Source organism: Bufo bufo, chromosome 10, assembly GCF_905171765.1.
Source record: "Bufo bufo chromosome 10, aBufBuf1.1, whole genome shotgun sequence".
NCBI classification, from domain to species: Eukaryota; Metazoa; Chordata; class Amphibia; order Anura; family Bufonidae; genus Bufo; species Bufo bufo.
The window spans coordinates 51632607-51654495 of NC_053398.1; the positions used below are offsets into that span (position 1 = coordinate 51632607).

A 21889-nucleotide genomic window follows, 5' to 3' on the forward strand; every position below is an offset into this window, starting at 1 on the left:
AGTGCCCAGGGGCGGCGTTCACTGTGTTGGTGCCCAGGCTGCTCTGCCTTTTTTCATTGTTCCCCCGCCCCAGCCTCTGCAAATGCCTGCCCTCCTATTCCCTTGCGTCATCCTTCGGTCCGGCCGAGATCCCACGCCTGCGCACTGGCTCCGGGCCGGGGCATGCTCACTGCGATGGCCATTGTTGGCACGGCATCGCTTAAACTACTGCGCATGCTCCGGCGAACGGCGCAAAACCAGCGGCAATGTGGCGTTCGCCGGCGCATGCGCAGTAGTTAAAGCGATGCAATGCCCACAATGGACATCGCAGTGCGCATGCTCCGGCCCGGCGAGGCAGTGCACAGTCACGGGATCTCGGCCGGACCGAAAGAAGACGCAAGGGAATAGGAGGGCGGGCATATGCAGAGGTTGGGGCGGGGAACAATGAAAAAAGGCAGAGCAGCCTGGGCACCAACACAGTGAACGCCGCCCCTGGGCACTTGCGAGTGCTCATTTGCATATCAATCAAAGTTTGTTTTTCCAGCTTCTGCAAGTGTAAAGACAAAGACAAAGGTAGCATTACATTCATGTATAGGTGTGCGATAGGACAATGTAAGAACTGTATATGGCCATATGGAGGTGACAGACTCCCTTTAAATTGTCTACAGGTACTCCCCACATAGATAACATCGCAACTAGTGCACTTAATCAGGTAAAGAACACCTACACTGTTGCAGTTGATATAACGCCTAATAGGAAAGTGTTCCGTGTGTGTAGAATTTTCAAACACTGTAGTAGGTTGTACATAATTGCAGGACTTGCAGGGATGACTCCCGCACTTGGTAAAACCCTGATGTCTATGCCAGGTGGGTTTAGATTTAACAGTGGAAAAAGCAAGCAAGTAAGGAGGGAGACAATTTATTGGCCAGGATGCCAGGACGTCTTGAAACAATCCTGCAACCATCCCGCAGAGAGTTAAGCAGGAATTGATCCTCGTATAAGATCGGAATGCACCCATGTATAGCCTGTTTAATCGCCGCAAATTGTCTACTAAAGTTGAGGACAAGTGTGGGTTTATCACTAAAGTTTGCTTCTTTTTTATTTCAGTACCCTCTACCTGAATGTTTGAACAGAATATCTGTTCTAGTCCTCTTCTTGACTATCTGGGCGACCCTAGTCAGCATCCAATTAGGGTATCCCCTCCTTTTCATTCTATCCCGAATTACCGCACATTCTTTTTGGAAGAAAGCCTCCATGCTACAATTCCTACGTGCTCTGATAAACTCACCCACTGGCACAGACCGGAGAGTATGTGCCGGGTGGTGGCTATCGGCTCTAAGGATGGTGTTGCCCGAGACCTCCTTGCGGAAGGTCTCTGTCATAATAGTTAGATCAGGTATTCCAGTTAGCTTCAGGTCAAGAAAACAGATCGAGGATGCATCAAACTGGTGAGTGAACTGTAAATTGTATGGGTTATCATTCACATATGCCATGAAGTCTGGTATGGCAGACACACCGCGGCCCCAAATAAGGAGCAAATCATCTATGCATCTGCCATACCAAACCACGGCACCCGCAAAAGGATTATTCTCTGAAAATATAAAACGCTCCTCCCAGTAAGCCATAGTGAGATTGGCAAAGGATGGTGAATATTTAGCCCCCATTAAAACACCTCTGATCTGTAAAAAAAAAAAAAAAAACTGTTGTCAAAGTTGAAGTAATTAGAAGTCATGAGCAATGTAGTCACCTGCACTATATAGTCCACAAAGTCTGTCGAGTGGCAACTATATCTGTGCAGGTGATATTCCAGTGCCAAAAGGGCTATGTTATGCGGGATGGAGGGATAAAGGGAGACCACATCGAGGGTAAGCCAGATATACTCTTCTCTCCAGGATTTGTCATAGAAAGCCCTCAGAACATCCGATGTGTCCATGACAAAACCTGGTAGTCTCTTGACTAAGGGTTGGAGAATGGCATCTAGCCACTCCCCTAATCTTTCAAATAACGACCCAATACCCGACACTATGGGGCGGAGAGTGGGGAGGGGGTACCTCTTTTTTGTGTGTCTTAGGAAGGGCATGTTTGATGGGAATGACTGGAGTTTCAACACACAGAAAATTATATTCTTTATCAGTGATGAAACCCCTATCTCTGCCTTTATCCAACAAGGACAAATATGACTTCTTGAATCTGTCGATAGGGTTTCCCTTTAATCTTCTGTATGTGGAAGAGTCAGACAGCATGGCCATCATCTGCCCAAAATAAACATCCTTATCCATGACTACCACAGACCCCCCCCTTGTCCGCCATCTTGATTACTAGGTCTGAACATTCCCTTAGTTGTTTCAAGCCTCCCCTGGCGTCTAGTGAGATTCTCATACCTCTGTTTCTGATTAACCTGGAGAGTGTGGATCTCAGTGAGTTCCCTTTCTAATGTTTTTTTGAAAGGTATCCATGCTAGGAACCCGTCACTTCACGGGATAAAAAATTGCATTTCTAGTTTTAAATTCCCGACTATCAACTTTAGCATCAAACATTTTATTTTCTATTTGTAAACCCTCCAGGCAAACAAGTGAACATTGTTCCGCAAAGGAAAGACTAGTAAAAACATTGCAAACTGACTCCCGGGGTTCTCATTATCAACCCCGTCATCACATCATGTTGTAGAATTATCGGAGAAATGTCTCCTCAGAGTCAGATTGCGAACAAATTTATTAACATCTAATATTGTACAAAAAAGGTCAAAGTCCGTTGCTGGTACAAAGTTTAAACCGAGGGACACGACATCAAACTGTTCCTCCGTTAATACCCTTTGCGATAAATTGATTACATCATGTATAGGGACATCATGTGAACAGGGTCCTATGTCTTTCGATGTCTGGTCGACATTGTATGAGGTTTTCTTGCTGTGTTTTCTACCTGCCCTTCTTGCCCGTTTTTTGGAGTTGAACCCCCATGTCTTTGTTTGTGTCTAGATTTTTTCTAGTAAGAGGGCTTATTTTCTAGAGACATAAGCTCCCCCTTATTTCTATCAGTGTCTTCAATGGAGTCCTGAGAATCACTTGTACCCTCTGTGGCTTCCAAATCTAAAGAGTTAAAATTCACTCTGTGGGCTGCCCCGGCCCTTCTCTGGGACTTGTTTGATTGTTTTTTATTCTTTAATATAGATTTAGGGGTGCGTGGTACATTCTCACGCCTACCCCACTCGTATATCTGGTCATTATTATAGTCAAAAAGATCCCTTTGGAATTTATTTAGTTTGACCTCCATGATATTTTCCTCTATGTTTTTCAAGGTATTGGATGTTTTATCCTGCAATTCTTGGAATTTCTGCATGTCCTCATATTTATTCAGACAGGTACAGCAAGCCTCAATTTCCCATTGTATTGAGTCGAGTTTCTCCCCCTCCTGTTCAATTATGAGTGCCATAAGCTGGAGTGAACATTCGGATAGGATACCGTTCCATTTAGAAACAAATGATTCCGAGAACACAGTTGTGGGAATTTTTTGGGTTCAAAGTCCCCTTGGTATCATGGACTTCTCTACATATGAGTATAGTAAAATCCCATCACAGTCTCAATTCTTGCGTGAGGAGCTTTTCGAAATCTTGCATTTTAATTTGCATATACAGCTGATCTTGGGAGATTTTGTCCTGGGTAGAAAACACACGTTCCGCTTTGGACCTGCGGTCTGAAGACGATAAATGAGCCATCGGGAGGGTTATAACGGGGTGGGTGGGGCTACACCTGTATACCATAAATCAGCAACCATGTTATAAATTCTGCAGGAGTGGTTTTGTTTTTAATTATTCCTCCGCTCTTAAATTGTTCAGATAATAATCCTGATATTACAAGGATTTGTGGATTAATATTTTAATACTGCCATGTGTTTTATATGCTGAAAATAGTAGTGTCTGTGACGTATGGTGATGGGTGTATTGGTTGTTGAAGGCTCGCCCCCGGGAGGAGTTTAGATCTACCTACCCGCCCGCATGATTGAGGGTGGGGTCCTTTTATACCCCGGGGTACAAGCACTCCACCAGGTTATGATTAAGAACTGAAAAGTTCGAAACATGTTGACCAGCCACGGTGGTGGGTGAGGTGCACACTGGATGTATTCATATTATGAACCCGAATAAAGACGAAGCAACCTTTTGAAATTTTGGATGCTGGAACTCTTTTCTTCCGTACGTTACATAGAAGACTGGTCTGGTCTTGTCCCGTGCATCCTCGTCTATGGTTAGCTGAAAATTAACTTTCTTACCTTACATTATAAATATTGAGTTTTGTTTGGCCGTTAACCCTTGCTACCTTACAGGGAAAAATGGATTAAAATGGAAAATCTGCCCAAAATCTTTTAAAATTTAGAAATGTCTCTATTTTCCGTTAATTCTTGTGGAGCAGCTAAAGGGTTAACAAAATTTGTAAACTCATATTTGAATAACTTGAGGGGTGTAGTTACTACAGTGGGTTCATTTATGGGTGGTTTATATTATGTAAGCTCCACAAAGCAACTTCATAACAGAATTGGTCCTTAAAATAAGTGAGTTTTACAAACATCCCAAAAAAAATGACATTTACAAAATGATGTCAACATAAAGTAGACATATGGGAAATGTAAAGTAATAACTATTTTGAGGTATCACTATCTGCCTTAAAAGCAAAGAAATTGAAATTTTGAAAATTGCGAATTTTCCAAAATTTTTGGTACATTTTTGATTTTTTTTTATAAATAAAGACTTAAATTTACTGCTGCAGAATGGTTTGTATAATAAAAAGCCTTCCAAAATTACCACCACATAAAGTGACACGTCACAGTTGCAAAAACATGGCCTGGTCAAGAAGGTGAAAACTGACCCGGGGTACAAGGGGTTAAGAGAGCAAACTCTTGTTGATGTATACACTTGTGGTATATATGCTTTGGAGACCTCAATATTTTGACATTGTCTTGAGTGTAAACCTCTGCTTAGATGTGAATTTTAGGTGCAGATTGTTTATATTGATGTATTTTTTAATCATTTTAAAAAATAATTCCTGTTACATACATACAACGTTACATGAAGGACATTGCTGTCAACAGTCCGTCAAGGCAACTGCAATCATCAGGTTGTCTGCTTTCAAGAAATTAATCCCTTAACAGTTATGCTTGGATTGTGAGAAAAGGCACTAACCGTTCAGCCCGAGCAGAGGAAAGAGTGAGGCCGTATTTAACCCCTCATATCTCATGCTTGGTCACAGCTAGAGAACTGGTTTTGTTTGAAAACTGACAGCCTAGACTTTAAAACAATACCAGAATATCAGCATGAGCTTCTCTACATCGGGAGATATAGCTGTTAGAAATTGGATGGGAGTGATAGTTGGTTTCACTCCCTACCCGATTTCTAACAGCTAGATCTCCAGATGTCATGTCCAGTGCCATTCTGGTCTTGTTTTAAAGCCTAGACTGTGAGCTTTCAAGACTAGTTCAATATCTATAGCTGTTACCAAGCCTGAAATATGAAGAGTTAAAGCGGCCTTCCCCTCTGCAGCGGGCTGTGTGATCTCAACCAGCCTGGGGGAGGGGGGGCAGTAGGGGAGCTGACAGGCTACAGGTAGAAGAGAAAAATATATATAAATTTGGCAACGTTATAACCGTACTGACCTACAGAATAAAGGTATCATACCACACACTGAACCTCGTAAAAATAAATCCCACAAAATAATAAAATTGCAGTTTTTTTTTCATCTTTCCCCATAAAATTAAATCATAAAAGTTATTTAATACATTATATAAACCCCCAAATGGTTCCCAAAAATAAGTGCAACTCATCCCGCAAAAATTGAGTCGCTCACACTCTAAATTGAAGAAAATAATAAAATTTAAAAAAATCATGACTGCTGGAATACAGAGGGGCCGGGGGAAATTTGCTGCCCCTTAAAGGGGTTGTCTCAGTTCGCCGTTACTGAGGCGAGTTGAGACACAGTCCTGCCACTTCGGCACTCTGCTGTTTCAGTAGCTCTCACTGCCGTGTATGAGAGCTACTGAAACAGCGTAGCACAACAAGATACGCAGTTCCTGAGTTAGGGAGACTGCATAGCTTCTTGTTCTACGCTGTTTCAGTAGCTCTCATGCACAGCAATGAGAGCTACTGAAACAACAGAGCGCCGGAGCACTGTGTTGTTTCCGGGCCGGGACTGTGTCTCATCCCATTTTAGTAATGGTGATATAAGACAACCCCTTTAAGGCTAAAATTAGTCATGTCACGAATGGGTTAAAAATGCACTTGTGTCCCCTGAGTTGTGCACCAGCTAGATTTACTTAGACATGAATTCAAAATCTACAAAAAAAAGTGACATTTTCTGGAGGGTTTTTCCAATTTTAAGTTTTGAGGGGATAATAGGTTTTGGAGGTGCACTTGCTTTTTAAGTAGTGTAATTACTGTCGTTTATAGGTTGTTACTTTTTTAATATTCCAGTTTAAAATCAAATTTGTGGTCTTTCAAATTCTAGTGATTTTATGAAGATATGTGCATGTAAACTTACTGCTAAGTGTTAGCGGCAGCCGCCCTTCCACATTAGACAGTGTACGGATCTAGAACACCACAGATCCATATACTGTGTGGTGGCCACTGTCAGGTCCAGCGGCTCAAGTGAATAGGAGCTACAGTACCCAAGAATGGCCACTACACAGTGCACAGAGATGTGCTATTCTGGATTCATACACTGTTTACTTCCATAACCTGTGGCGGACGCTGATCCATGGAGGTCCTATGGATAGGTCAACAGTATGTCGGTCCTTGGAAAACACCTTTAATTTTCAGTCTCAGTGATGGTGCATGTACCTCCTCCTCACCAGTGTCTGGCTGTAAGATAACTGGTTGCCTCTTGTGCCTTATCTGGGACACAATAATCCCCACCCACTGACCTGCGCCCAATCTGCCAGTTCACTGGCTGAAATGGAGCAGATTAGCAAGAGATTAATCCCTGTACTACAAGACTGTTTCAGGAACATGCAGGACGTCTTGCAGACCGACAAACATTTCAAGGTTTAGGTCTTTCTAGGTCATTTAAAGTGCATTTATTTTGTGTTTATAACATGTGTAGTTATAGTGACAACATGTCTATGGTGCAGTGTATGAAGCTGCGGCCTCCATTGTGGGCAGGCGCGCTTTCCGTTAGCTGGCTGATTCAACAAAGCGTTACATCAAGTGGTGATGGATAAAAGAAATCTACTCCCCAGTGGGAATGATTACTAGCTGCTGGTGATGTCATAGGAATACAATCTCCGTTGGGAATGATTAGTGGCTAGTACTTATGTCATGCTAATAAAATCTCAGAACACCTGTCTCCGTTTAACATTCTTCTACGTTGCCAAATGTTGTTCTTCCTGTCTGAACCCCTTTTAAATCTTGAGAAAGATGAATAGCAGCAATATTTTCCTCCCATCACCTAGATTGACACAAGGAACATGACCCCTTGCAGTAGCCAACATTACGTTCTTGCCATTATAAACGTGAATGTTATGTAACTCAGCCAAGTGATTCAGTAAATGCTAAATTCATGCTCCACTGGGGGAGAAGAGCTATCATTAAAGGCTATGGACACCGTTGGGGCAATTTTTTAGCATTGCATTCTGCTCATTTTATTAATTGTTTTTATTAAACATTTTAACAGTAGCTCTTATCTCTGAAATCCTGACAGCTCATAAGCACTCATTGTATCAAACTGTTTTTAAATGAGTGTTTATGAGCTGTTAGAAAATTATAGGTAAGGGCTACAGAGCAGCTGTCTATGTTACTGAGAGTGGAGAAAGTAACAGTCTACACTGCAAGTGAACCAACTTAAAAATGTTTTAATACATTTTTTTTTGTCTAAAATGAGTAGAGCATAGTCTTTAACACTGGGTTTTCACGTTCAAGTTTTTTTTTTAGGCAGTTTTATAAGCCAACACCAGGAACAGCTCATAAATGAAGGATGTGAAAGACCAAGGATTCTCAGCTTTGGGAATTCACTTTTGGCTTAGAAAGCTACATCAAAATGCCTGAACGTGGAAACCCAGCCTTAGGGCTCATGCACACGAACGTATGCCGCCCGTTCCATGCATTGGGGACCGCAAATTGCGCCGCAAAAATAAAACTAGTACTATTTCTTTGCGGCGCGGAGGCACGGACAGAAAACCACGGAAGCACTCCGTTCTGTTACCATGGGGTTCCATTCCGCACCACACCTTCCGGATTGTGGACCCATTCAAGTTAATAGGTCCCCATCTGTGAGACAAATGGACAGTGCCACAATACGGGCATCGGCCAATAATGGTCATTTGCATGAGCCCTTACAGATCTGTAAAAATCTTTTATACTAACGTGTAAGACGCCACTCCTCTTTGAAATCACAAACACAGATGATAGAACATAAAATAGTGGAAGGGGCTGACCCATTAAGACACTTTAACCTCTATTCACCGGATAAGTGTCTGATTGGGAGGAGCCCCAGGGTCTTTGAGAACAGGGGCCTGTGCCCCTTTGTTTGAATGGAGCTGCAGACACGGAGGCCGCATGAAATCCCAGTAGACTTCCTCATTAAAGTCAGCGCCCTTTACCTCTATGGAGCTGCCGGAGATAGCGAAGTACAAGTGCTCAGCTATCTACGGCAGCCCAAAGATGCTGAATGGAGTGGCAGTGTACATATGTGCCACCCCTCCATTAACAGGTTCTTTAGATCGGTTAGGGTCCCAGCAGTCGAACCCTCGCCGATCAGATATTTATTCCCTATCCTGTGGATAGGGGATAAGTTATCTCAATGGGACAGCCCCTTTGAATGACAGGTATAAGGGCTCATGCACACGACCGTATGTATTTTGCAGTCCACAAAAAATACGGATGACATCCGTGTGCGTTCCGTATTTTGCAAAACGGAACAGCTGGCCCTTCATAGAACAGTACTTTCCTTCTCCGTAATGCGGACAATAATAGGACATGTTCTATTTTTTTGTGGACCGGAAATGCGGACATACGGAAACGGAATGCACACGGAGTAACTTCTGTTTTTTTTACGGACCCATTGAAGTGAATGGTTCCGCATACGTTCGGAAAAAAAACGGAACGGACATGGAAAGAAAATACGTTTGCGTGCATGAGCCCCAACTCTGCTACATCTATATGCAAATTAACATCAAAAGGATGAGCAATAAAATAAGATCCTAGACATGGAAGCGGCATTTACTTGTGTATACATCCTGTTAATGTCTGTATTGTGATTCTCCAGTTTCAGTACCGTACTTTATATAATTTACCATACACTTACGTACTTTGTGTTTCCTATTCATTATCTGTAGTGTACATTAGAGTGTGCTTATATTTGCGTCAGGAAGAAAAGTGCTGCATGCAAAACAATGGACAGCAGGATTAACCTCAGTAGACACCATTGTAAGTCAAGGCAGTCCATCTGGAGGCTTTGGTATCCTTCATACAGTGGGCCGAGCGCTGTGGCGTAGATGTGAAATTAAGCTTTAGGCTATGTTCACATCTGTGTTTGTATTTCCATTTTTCTGTTCCTATGAACAAAAAAGTTAAAATAATGGCCATGTTGGATCCATCACATGATAGACACAAATATCGCCTAACAAGACTCCATTGAATACAGGGGTGGAAACAGAGCCTCCAAGCAATAGTCATTTGTCAACTTTGTTAAAGGAAACCTTTTAGGAAATCCATGCAGCCGAAACCTTAGGCAGCATGAAATCCCAGCAGGATCCCAAATTACAGTCAGCTGTGTTTTACTAAGAAAGGCTGTGGCAAGCCAGAGACATGGATAAGCATCATCTGGACAGGTCTAGCTTGCCTAAATTGATGGGTCTGTCCCTATATACAAATCGGGAAAGACCTGTCAATCAAGCTGAGTCGGGAAGGGAGAAGCCACGGGGAGCTATCCAGATGACTTTGTCCCCCTGTCCCCTGATGTGGCCATAAATGGCAATAGAGTTTAGAGATGAAAACAGGTTCTGCCTTGGTACTAATGATGTCCACATCAGAGTACGCAGGAGGGCTTGAAAGCATCTACTGCCATCAAGCATAGTGCGGAGAGACACAGGACCAACACCTGGTGTCATGGCATAGGACGCCATTAGCTACAATGGCTGTTCCTGACAGTTTTTTTTGTGGGGGGGGACGGGGGGACATTGACCAGAACTCGATATGTTCTAGATATTGTGGAACCAGTCATGCTTCCTTTTTTGACTCAGGAGACATGGTGTTCCAACACATTAACACCTGTCCACACACTGCCCACACTACACAAAGTGCTCTAAAGTAGATCCAGTAGCTCTCCTCACCAGCATGATCACCAAATCTCTCCCCTATTGAGAATGTCTGGGACTGAATGGGGCGATGGATCTCGCTGTATCACAGCGAGTATTAATGTCACCCTCCCTCAACATATACCCTGCTGCAGAACCTTGTGTGATCATTGACCAAGCACCACTACCCTGCTGCAGAACCTTGTGTGATCATTGACCAAGCACCACTAGCAGGTTATACTTTGTCATCTTCAGGTCAATCGCATTAAGCTTCCCAGGTGTTCTCCTTACATTTTCCGGTAGTGTAATTTGGCTCACCTTATGGCAGTTCATTTGCCAGAAAACTGACTACCTGGCATAGATTAGAGCGATCATTTATGGCAGTCTCTGATGTAAAACTGTTGGGCTACGTGAGGCCATGCCTCTTCTGTAAAGCCTTGCCCGAAAAAAAAAGTGATGAGAGAGCAGTAAAATGAAAGCACGTTTGAGACAAAATAGTGACTGTGACCCCCATAGCCTGATAGTAAGCAGGGATAGCCCACCATAAGCCAACTATACATTAGTGGTTTTAGACGGTGGAGCGATCAGCTGCTTAGATAGTAAGCAACAATGCAGTTCAGTACAATGACAAGACCTAGGTCTCTGGAGTAAGTTAGTATTGATAGAATCATGCCCATTGTGGTGTGTGTTTATCAAGCATGATATTTTAACGTAACCAGTCATGTGACAGTTGTGACCAAAATCAAGAGATAGCAAGATGGAGTCTGTCAGCAGGAAGTTCACTGTTACACCAGGCACAATGCCTTGAAGGGCTTGCTCAGCATCATATAATGATACCTTCCACTTAGCGATCCATTGCTTCATTATAGAGAAAAATTACTGTCAATCCATGTGCAAATGAGCAGTTAAAGGGAATCTGTCACCTGGTTTAAGCATATTCAGCTGTCGCCATTGGCATGTACAATAAACTACCTTCTTTCCTGCAGTGGTCTTCTTTATTCTCTTCATGGTTTCATTTTGATAAAAAAACGCTTTTTGTGATATGCAAATGAACCTCGAAGGTGCCCAGAGGGGCGTTATTCTTCATCTCTTGAGCCCAGTAACGCCCCCCTGCAGTGCCCAGCCCGCCTTAATTTCGAGCCCAAGTAGGCCTACTCATCATAAATTATCGTCCCACAGCCGTGGTGAACGGCGCCGCCCCCTCTGCTACGTCAGCTAATACATTCAAGCTACACCCCTGGCTTCTTTCTTTCAGCCACTGGAAATCTCGCGCAGGCACAGTACCGCCGACTGCCTGCGCCTGTGCGATCAAATAGCTCCTGAGGGCAACAGCTTCAAAAGTGTCACTGGGCATGCGGTGAGACAACCCTTTTAAGTGTCGGATCCCGGCATACTGTCAGGCCTCTTGCACACAACCGTACGGCTTTTTCAGTATTTTGCAGTCCCCAAAAAACTGATCCACAAAAAATACGGATGACGTCCGTGTGCATTCCGGAACAGCTGCCCCCTGATAGAACAGTACTATCCTTGTCCGTTATGCGGACAATAATAGGACGTTTTATCTTTGAATGAAAATACGGAAACGGAAGGCATACGGAGTACCTTCCATTTTTATTGCAGGTCCATTGAAATGAATGGTTCCGTATACGGAACGCAAAAAAAACAGAAAGTAAACAGAAAAAAAAAACTTTGGTGTGCAAGAGGCCTTAGTGTCCTTTTGACCTTTTATTTCTTCACCTAAATCCCAGCTTCTGCTTCCTACATTCCTTTACACTATGCTTTCCCTTTTGCAGAGATCATATTTCTGTCCGAGGAACACCTTTGTGTAATTTTTCATGTATGCTAGCTGAAGTTACATTTTAAAGCACAGCACATTTTCAATGATACAGATGATAATGGGGGTGGATGTTTTTCTGCACTTTTTGTCAGAATGCATGTTAACAAGGTTGACAAGCCCTATGGGAGCTGTGATGCTCTTAAATAATTTTCCTAATATTGCTGTCATAGTCATAGTGATCCAGTCACATTTTATTAGCATCTGTATGTTTTATTTGTCGTGGTGTGTGCCTGTTGGAGCTTGTTCTTGTGATAACTGCACCTGGTGTAAAGCTGTACTTAGGATGTAGTACATCCATTGTGCATAATCCATATGTGTAAGAAAACCTTCTCTAAAAGCAAATGGAATTTAGTATTTATTTTCGCATTCCTGAATGTTCAGTTCCTCCCTTTTTCAAAGGAATTTGTTATGTTAAATCCGTTTGGCAGAGGTAATGATTCCTCCACTAGTCTGCTGTTAGCCAGCGGAACAACTGCACTTTACTCTTCATCAGAACAAAGGGGTTAAGGAGCAGGGCACTCACTACTACTAATACTATTATTTATACCTTTTTTATATCTTTTTTTTATATCTCTTTTACATCCACATTTTTAATCTCATCAATTTTTATGGATTTTTGGCAGCCAAACAGAAGTTTCTCCATCAATAAGTATTTCTTATTTGAAACTCAATTAAAAAGCATTTTATATAGTCCTGACAACCTTTTTTCCGTCGACTTGGGCCTAATCTGATTTTGTTGTGTTATTTATGGTCAGCTTTGATGTATCATAGAATGGTCAGCAACCAAACTTGGAGTTTTATATGATGTTTTTGCAATTTTAGACAAGATGAAGTCAAAACCGCACACATACCGCACCGATAACGCAGGATATGTATGTGTGCGTTTTTCTCTTCAGATGACATATGGATCTATCAGGGACAAATGTATGAAATCATTTGCAATTGGGAAACTGCTAAAACATAAAATTTGCTATGTGAAAATACTGATGTATATATCGATTTGAACAATGTTGTAATATTCTTCAATTATGGACACCATATACCAATCAACAACAGACCTTTGCACCCTATACCAATCCGAATAATAATACATACTCGATATACCGGAACTGACGTTTTGTAATCAACTAGCCATCCATGAATTACTCATTACTGTGATCCCTATAAAAGAGGGACGCCAAAGGGGTGATGTCTACCACTGAGGAAGGGGTGAATGAACATACCCCGAAACGCGTCTGGTGCCACATCCCCCGCCATTTGTGACCAGAAATATCAACATCTATCGATCCAAACCGACCCGAAAAAAAAGTGGGATCTATTACCTTTGAAAGTTACCCGCGCGATTTGACAGCCAAACACAAGAAAGGACCAGTATACCAACTGGCCCACATGTGGAACAATAAGCCGCCAGTGTGGTCTTCACTAGAAGAAAAAGCTCCCGATATCGTAGTGCGACAACATCATTAGCACAACGCAGGGAGCAGCAATATCCCACGGCTTGGTTAAGACTGATTCGATGGAAGCTGGATCAAAGGTAACTTTGTAATCGCTTGCAAGCTTCAAAGTAGAGGGACGCCGCTACCCATTCTGATCGAGCAGGACGCCACTCTGCTCAGGATAGTTCTTATATTAGTATTCATAGGACGGATTGGTTTTGGTGTGGGAAACATTAAGGAACTTTGAAGTTACACCATTGAATGATAGAGGTGGACTTAACAGTTACCTTCGATTTATTTCAGTTCAATTATTTTAGATCATCACCATCGATATACTGTTGTTGGGGCTGTATACTATTAATTTGAATACTGTCTAGATCCAATTTGCTGCTATTTAGATATATCAATTGATGTAATTTACCTACATTAAGGATTTTATATGTTTTTATAGCGAGGTCCATAGTTTTAGAATATTCAGTACATTAATAAATATATATTTTATAATGATTCTCTATATGGTCCGAAATTTCTGAGAGTGCCCTGCTCCTTAACCCCTTTGTTCTCATTTTATAGTGATCGAGTGAGTGTTCTCGATTGGTGAGGTGCACCTTTTTTTGGTTTGCAGATAGCCTTGTGCGACATCTAACCCCGTTTTTTCACTTTACTCTTCATATCTCATTATCTTCTGTCTATGAAACATCTGAAGCAAATGGTTTTATTGCTGCATTTTTTTAAAAGCATACCTATATTTTTAATTTTTTTTTACAGAATGGCTGTGCTTCTTTGTACAATCATAACTTTGTACAATCATAGGCTTAGTGTTTTTCAGCCTAACTATTCCCCTCTTTAGCTGCACAGCTAGATGCATTTCTCTCTTAAGCAGGGAGCATCTCCCTTCTGTGGAATTTGACAGAACTGCTGTGTACTGCTGTGATGTCCTTTCCCTTATTTCTCACTGTTTGTTTTCAGCTTTGGAGCTCACAGAACAGATACGGAGGATGTGACACAGTGAGGGGTTGTGTCTGCCAAGGCAGGTATTTTTCTCCCAGCATGTGCAGCTGGGCTGGTTTCCAGCCAGGTGAGGTCAAATACCGGACCGGAGTTTAAGTGCCGGTCCGGGTTTTGCCAGCACCTGGCTGTCCTTATATAGACAGCTGGGCTCAGCAGAGATGTCTCTGTTTTTAGGATCTGAGGCTTTGTGCCGTGCTGGATGGCTGAGAGCCATATGCTGGGAAAACAGGCCCCCTAAAGCCTGCTGTGGACTACTGGAGGCAGAACTGCCAGCAAGGTGACTTGTGTTACGTGCTGTTTTGTGCAATTGCCTCAAGTGTGAATAAACACGGACGTTTTGGGTTAAGAACTTGTATTTTGCCTCTGTACTGCGCCCACTTACCCTATCTACCAGAGCTAAACCCCACAAGGGGTAGATCACACTTCGAGACGCACAGGACGCTCCTATAATCTTCAAAAGAAGCAGTTATTTTATCAGGCTCAGGATCTCAGCAAGCTCTGACACTCCTGCACCTCTCCTCTGCCATCTTCTGTGTCTTCTTTACTAGGGACAGATCTTGTCTGACAACAGACAGTGGACTGCAAATTAGGTGGAAGTGAGACCCCCAGTGGCCATGACTTTACAGCTTTTTTCCGGTGGAGGTCCAACATTCAGCACCCTCCCCCGCCCTTCCCAATCAGCTGTATGAAGGGGGATCCAGTTCTTGTGCATGTTTTGCAGGCCCCTTGATTATTTACATTGGTCTGTACTGCATAGCAGCTGTGCTTGACATTGCAGCTTTATTCCATTCAAGTCCCTTTGACAAGTGCTACAGCCCTTTCCTAAGGATAGTCCATGAATTTTTAAACCTGAAGATGTGATAGATGAAGATGTGATAACTTCATATGGTCAGAATACCCCTTTGATGGGGTTGATACTTGCTAATATATATTCAACCAAACCTTTGATTTTCTATATCTACCATAATAATCATAATCGTGTGCATTTCGGGCAGGCAGCATCTAGATTTAAGTAGACAATCTCAAAATGCCCTGGACATCAGACGCCTGGTTTGACATCCATATTCCTTAATAGTGTATCTAGGAGAACAGCTTGAGAATGTAAGAAAGATAAATGTAAAATATGTCAAATTACATAAACAATCAAACTTTATTAATATTGTTCTTTTTCTTCTTTCAGCCTCCAGAGGGGCCCTCTTCACTACCTCCATGTTTTCCTGCAGAGACTGCACAGATTAACCAGGGAGACCTGACTGATGCCCTTATAGACACAGGAAGGAGCAGCAAAGACCTTTCAGAAACAGGTGTGTAATTTGGGTGCGGTTTAGCGGCCATATTACATCTGTGGCAATCCCAGCCCAACTGCATGTCCTGTGACCCAATCTAACAGCATCATAGCAATCTATGATGCCATAAGTGTGGGCCATTAGACTTGCACTCTGGCCAGGATTCATAGCTGCAATACAAATGTTAAAATGCGTCCACATTACATCGGAGTGAGGCCTTAAAAGTGCGGTCCAACTTCATATAGTTTTTTAAATACCACCATCAAGTAGGACCTGTCGAGAAAAGTATACATACCTGATCCCTGATGCTCTGTTCCAGCTCCATGGGTCCACCGCTGTCTTCACTGCACTTCAGTCCCGCATTGCATGGACACGGACACGTGCCCCACTGCATTCAATGACTGGCTGCAGCAGTTACCGCTGCAGCCAGTAATTGGCTCCAACAGTGTACATATCCCCGTCCATGCCAGAAGTTTACATACAGAGACCAAAGCACAATGAAGATGGCAGTGGACCCACAGATCCGAAAGAGTGCATCTGGGATCAGGTAAGTATGCTTCCCTTGACAAATCCTGCTGGGTGGAGGATATAAAAAAAAAACTATGTGACGTTGGAAAGCACTTTTCGAGGTGGCCAAACACATTAGAGAGAAGTTGGTCGATAGTTGAACATCACATGAAAAAACTGTTATTTGGTGATCAATCATTTCACAGCCATACACATTTTAGTCCCCATTGGTCATTACAGTTGTTGAAATAGGGTCTTTTGTCCAACTATCAAATAAAAGTTTCAGACATGGACGACTTTTCAAAAGATACTGGTCTGTCATCGATCGGCTAAAAGAATCATTTGTTAAATTTCACTTGAGAAACGATTGTTTTGGTTGGAAGCATCCATTTTGGTGAACTTTAAACTAATGTGTACCTTTAGGCCCACACTGTACAAAGCCTGTACAGTTATAGCAGAAAATGCTAGCTTATTGTAGGCAGATCTGATAATAGTCTACTGTCCAAATACTCAAAACAAGGAAACAATTGGGTGGAATGGAACCAGTCCAATCCTTTGATCCAGTAGGAGATATGCAGCGTCTGGCAGTCTGGAAGATGTTTCACCCTGCCCCATCCTCATTAAAATAACATTATGCTTGGTTGAACTCAATATGTATATTAATGATGTAGCTAGGAATGGTGAAGATATGTTAATATGCAGCAGATTTGTTGTAGACATTTCTACAACTGAAAATCAGTTCAATGCATTCTAATGGGATTGTCTCTGTATTATGCACAAGAATTTGGGACAGTTACAGTAAAATATTTCCTAGCCAATATGCATCCGCTAACTAGTAGTGTTGGGCGAGCATGTTCGGCCGAACGCTTTTTTACTCGAGCAATGCAATGTTCGGCCGAACACCGTGTGTGCTCGAGCCTCCTCCCCGCACGTTTGTTGGCTGCTACGCAGCCAATAAATGTGCGCGGCTGTACTGGCACTCACTGTAATGCCATAACCATGTTGGCTACTGGCATTACATTGATTGGCTGGCTGGAACGCGTCATCGGGTGCTATATAGCACCCAATGACACGTGGTTTGGCTCAGTCCTAGGGAGAGCTGCAGCAGAAGGGACAGATAGTGTAGGGACAGGAATTGGTTTGTTTGTTAGGCAGGTTTTACTGGTGAAAGGTGTTAGAGACCCAAAAGTTCTTTTAAGGACTATTGTTTTATCTGGCTGCTATATAGATTATTTGCGCAACCTGGACTAAATTGCGTGCAATTGTTTGGCCGCTGCTAACAGTGACACAACCTCTGCTACATCTGCTGTGTTACATTTGCGCTGTGAAATTCAGCGCAATTGTTTGGCCGCTGGTGACAGCGACATTACCTGCGCTACATCTCCAGTATAATGTTAGCGCATCCTAAATATCAGTGACATTCAGTCAAATTTTTTCGCTGCTGGTGGCAGCGACATTACCTGTGCTACATCTCCTGTATAATGTTTGCCCATCCTAAATATCAGTAACATTCAGTCTAATTTATTTGCGCATACACTTACAAAACCTGCGCTACTGTACGTGTGACATACTTGCAAGCATATATACCATTTAATATGCTGAAGGCAAGCAGTAAGGGACGGGGAAGTGGCCATGCTGCTGATGGTGCATGCAGGGGCCGTGGCCCTGTGAAACTGTGCCTGCTGCCAGAGCACATGCAGCACACTCATCCACCATACCTAGCTTCATGTCCCAGTTTGCAGGGTGGCGCAGGACACCACTCTCGATGCCACACCAGTGCGACCAGGTGGTCGTTAGATTGCAGCAGATAATGCTTCCAGTCGGTTAAGCATTCCCTGTCTTCCACAAAGTCCAGTCTCAGTAGCCAAGAGTCTGGTCAACAGAATCCTCACCCTGATCCTCCTTCCTCCCACGATGGAGAGTCTTGGCAAACAGGTGATCCCACACTCAGATATTCAGAGGAGCTGTTTCGTCATTCCTTGATTTGGCCCTCTCGCCAAGCCCACTTGAAGAGGGACATAAGGAGATCTTGTGCACTGATTCCCAAACTCTTGAGCATCCACAGTCAGAAAAAGATGACGGTGGGGAACGGCAATTAGTGTTTCACGAGATGGATGATGATGATGAGACACCGTTGCCAATAAGTCAACTGCAATTAGTGTCTCAAGAGGTTCATGATGACGATGAAACACAGTTGTCAATAACTGAGGTTGTTGTTAGGTCAACAGGTCAGGAGGATGACCAGAGTGAGGAAGAGGAAGAGGAGGTGGTGGACGATGAAATCACTGACCCAACCTGGGAAGGTGGCAAGCGAGCGAGGACAGCAGTACAGAGGGGGAGGGATCCGCAGCACCGCAACAGTCTGGAAGAGGCAGTGGGGTGGCAAAATGGAGAAGGCGGGCAACACCAAACAGGCCCGCAACTGTTCCCTGCAACTGTCTGGCGCTTTTTTGAGGAATGTGCGGACAATAAAAGAATCGTCATTTGCAACCTGTGCTGTACCAAAATGAGCAGGGGCGTGAACACTAGCAACCTCACTACCTCCAGCATGATCCGCCACATGGCATAAAAGCATCCTAATAGGTGGGCCAAACGCCTGGGTCCACAATCAGTGTCTGCGGGTCACACCACTGCCTCCTCTTCCCCTGAGTTACGTGCTGGCCAATCTCCTGTCCAAGACGCAGGCCCGGATGCCTCCCGCCCTGCACCTGGACCTTCGCAAGCACCTTCATCTACCACATCCACTTCTGTGTCCCAGCGCAGCGTACAGATGTCCATACCCCAGGTCTTTGAACCAAAGCGTAAATACCCAGCCACCCATCCACAGGCCAGAGCACTAAATGCGCACCTTTCCAAATTGCTGGCCCTGGAAATGTTGCCATTTAGGCTTGTGGACACCGAGGCTTTCCGCAGCCTGATGGCAGTGGCTTTCCCCAGCCGCCACTATTTTTCCTGGTGTGCCGTCCCCGCCTTACACCAGCATGTGTCCCGTAACATCACCCGTGCTCTGACCAATGCAGTTTTTGGGAAGGTCCACTTAACGACTGACACATGGACAAGTGCTTGTGGCCAGGGACGCTACATTTTCCTGACGGCACACTGGGTGAACGCTGTGGAGGCCGGGAGCGAGTCGTACCCTGGGATGGCACAGAGGTGCTACCGACACCAAGGATTGCGGGCCCTACTTCCATCAGGATTTCTGCCACCACCTACATTAGTGGCTGCAACTCCCCTTCTCCTCCACCACCTCCTCCTCCACTTCCACCTCTGAATTCTCATCTTGCAGCACCAGTCAGCCATCAGTCAGTAGCTGGAAGCAGTGTAGCACTGCAGTAGGGAAGCTGCAACAGGCCGTGCTGAAACGTATTTGCTTAGGTGACAAACAGCACACCGCCGCAGAGCTGTGGCAGGGTATAAGGGATCAGACTGAACTGTGTCTCTCGCCACTCAACCTACAACCAGGCATGGTTGTGTCTGATAATGGCCGTAATGGGGGCTTTGGAGCTCGACAGGCTCAACTTAGTGGTACAGCGGTTTCTCAAAACCTACCCCATTTTGCCTGAGCTACTGGTGCGCCACGTGTGTGCCTATGCTACTGGTGAAGGTGTGCCACGTGTGTGCCTATTTCCGAAAGTCATCTACAGCTGCCGCCGGTCTGGCAACGCTGCAGCAGCACTTGCATTTGCCAGCTCATCGACTGTTGTGCGACGAGAGCACTCGCTGGAACTCCACGTTCCACATGTTGGTCAGGCTTTGTGAGCAGCAGAGGGCAGTAGTGGAATACCAGCTGCTACATGTTCGTCGCCTTTACAGTCAGCTTCCGCTCTTCACAAGCGACGAGTGGGCATGGATGTCTGACCTCTGTGAGGTTTTATGCAACTTTGAGGAATCAACACAGATGGTGAGCGGTGATGCTGCTATTATCAGCGTAACCATCCCACTTCTGTGTCTACTGAAACGCTCGCTGCTCACAATGAAGGCGGATGCTTTGCATGTGGAAGAGGTGAAAATGGGGGGAAGACAGTACACAGGGTGATAGCCAGACCACACTCAGTTCGTCTTCTCAGCGCGAATTGAATGAGGAAGAGCAGGAGACGGTTGCCTCCGCTACAGAGGGTAGTACCCATAGCAGGTTTATTCCACCTGTTCAGCATGGATGGTCCGAAGAAGAGGACGAGAATGAGGAGATTGAGAGTCATCCTCCTGATGAGGAAAGTGAAGTCTTGTCTGTTGGGACTCTGGCACACATGGCTGACTTTATTTTATGCTGCCTTTCCCGTGACCCTCGCGTTATACGCATTTTGGCCAACACCGATTACTGGTTGTTAACCCTTCTCGACCCCCGCTACAAAGATAACTTATTATCTCTCATTCCTGTGGTCGAGAGGACTAGCAAAATGGTGCAATACCAGAAGGTCCTTGTGGAAAAATTGCTCCAAAAATTTCCAGCTGACAACGCTGGTGTCGGAGTGCGTAGTTCCTTGGGCAACCGAGAAGGGGAGACGAGGGGAACACACAGCAGGTCCAACAGAAGCAAGGCAGCACTCTCCAAGGCCTGAGACAGTTTCATGACACCCCACCAGCACCCTCACCCTGATGCGCGGTCTAATGTCACAAGGAGGGAAACATTTTGGAAGATGGTGAAGGAGTACGTAGCAGACCGTGTCTGCGTCCTCAATGATCCCTCTGTGCCTTACAACTATTTGGTGTCTAAGCTAGACACGTGGCACGAACTGGCGTTCTACGCCTTGGAGGTGCTGGCCTGTCCTGCCGCCAGCATTTTGTCAGAGCGGGTATTTAGTGCTGCTGGGGCATAATAACTGATAAGCGTATCCGCCTGTTTACTGAAAATGCTGACCGGTTGACTCTTATTAAAATGAACAAGGCCTGGATTGCCCCTGACTTCTCTACTCCACCAGAGGAAAGCGGCTGAACATAAAGGCTCTCTAAATGTGGCTTTTATGGTGTATTGAATACAGTGTATTCCCATGCACCCCTTCCACCACAAAAAAAGGGTATATGGTTCAATCTTCCTTTTCTCGTCGTCCTCCTCCATCATATCAACATGCTTTTTAGGCTGCCCTCGCTCCTAATGTTTTAGATGGTCAGCTCAGCAGCAGACCCTCACCCCTAATGTTTTAGAAGGTCAGATCAGCAGCAGACCTTCGCCACTAATGTTTTAGATGGTCAGCTGAGCAGCAGACCCTCACCCCTAATTTTTTTTAGAATTTTTTTAGGTCAGATAAGAAGCAGACCCTCACCCCTAATGTTTTAGATGGTCAGATCAGCAGCAGACCCTCACCCCTAATGTTTTTTAGAAGGTCAGATCAGCAGCAGACCCTCGCCACTATTGTTTTAGATGGTCAGCTGAGCAGCAGACCCTCACCCCTAATGTTTTTTTAGAGGTCAGATAAGAAGCAGACCCTCGCCACTAATGTTTCAGATGGTCAGCTGAGCAGCAGACCCTCACCCCTAATGTTTTTTTAGAGGTCAGATAAGAAGCAGACCCTCGCCACTAATGTTTCAGATGGTCAGCTGAGCAGCAGACCCTCACCCCTAAT

At 44.3% G+C, this 21889-nt stretch overlaps 1 protein-coding gene across 1 annotated transcript in view; it reads left to right on the forward strand.

Moving 5' to 3' along the window:
- Nucleotides 1–21889, forward strand: part of ATG2A (autophagy related 2A) — a 147326-nt gene that overhangs the window by 101310 nt on the left and 24127 nt on the right. The window contains exon 29 of the mRNA XM_040410669.1: nt 15716–15839. Coding sequence (XP_040266603.1) covers nt 15716–15839 — 124 coding nt within the window. The remainder of the gene's footprint in view (nt 1–15715; nt 15840–21889) is intronic.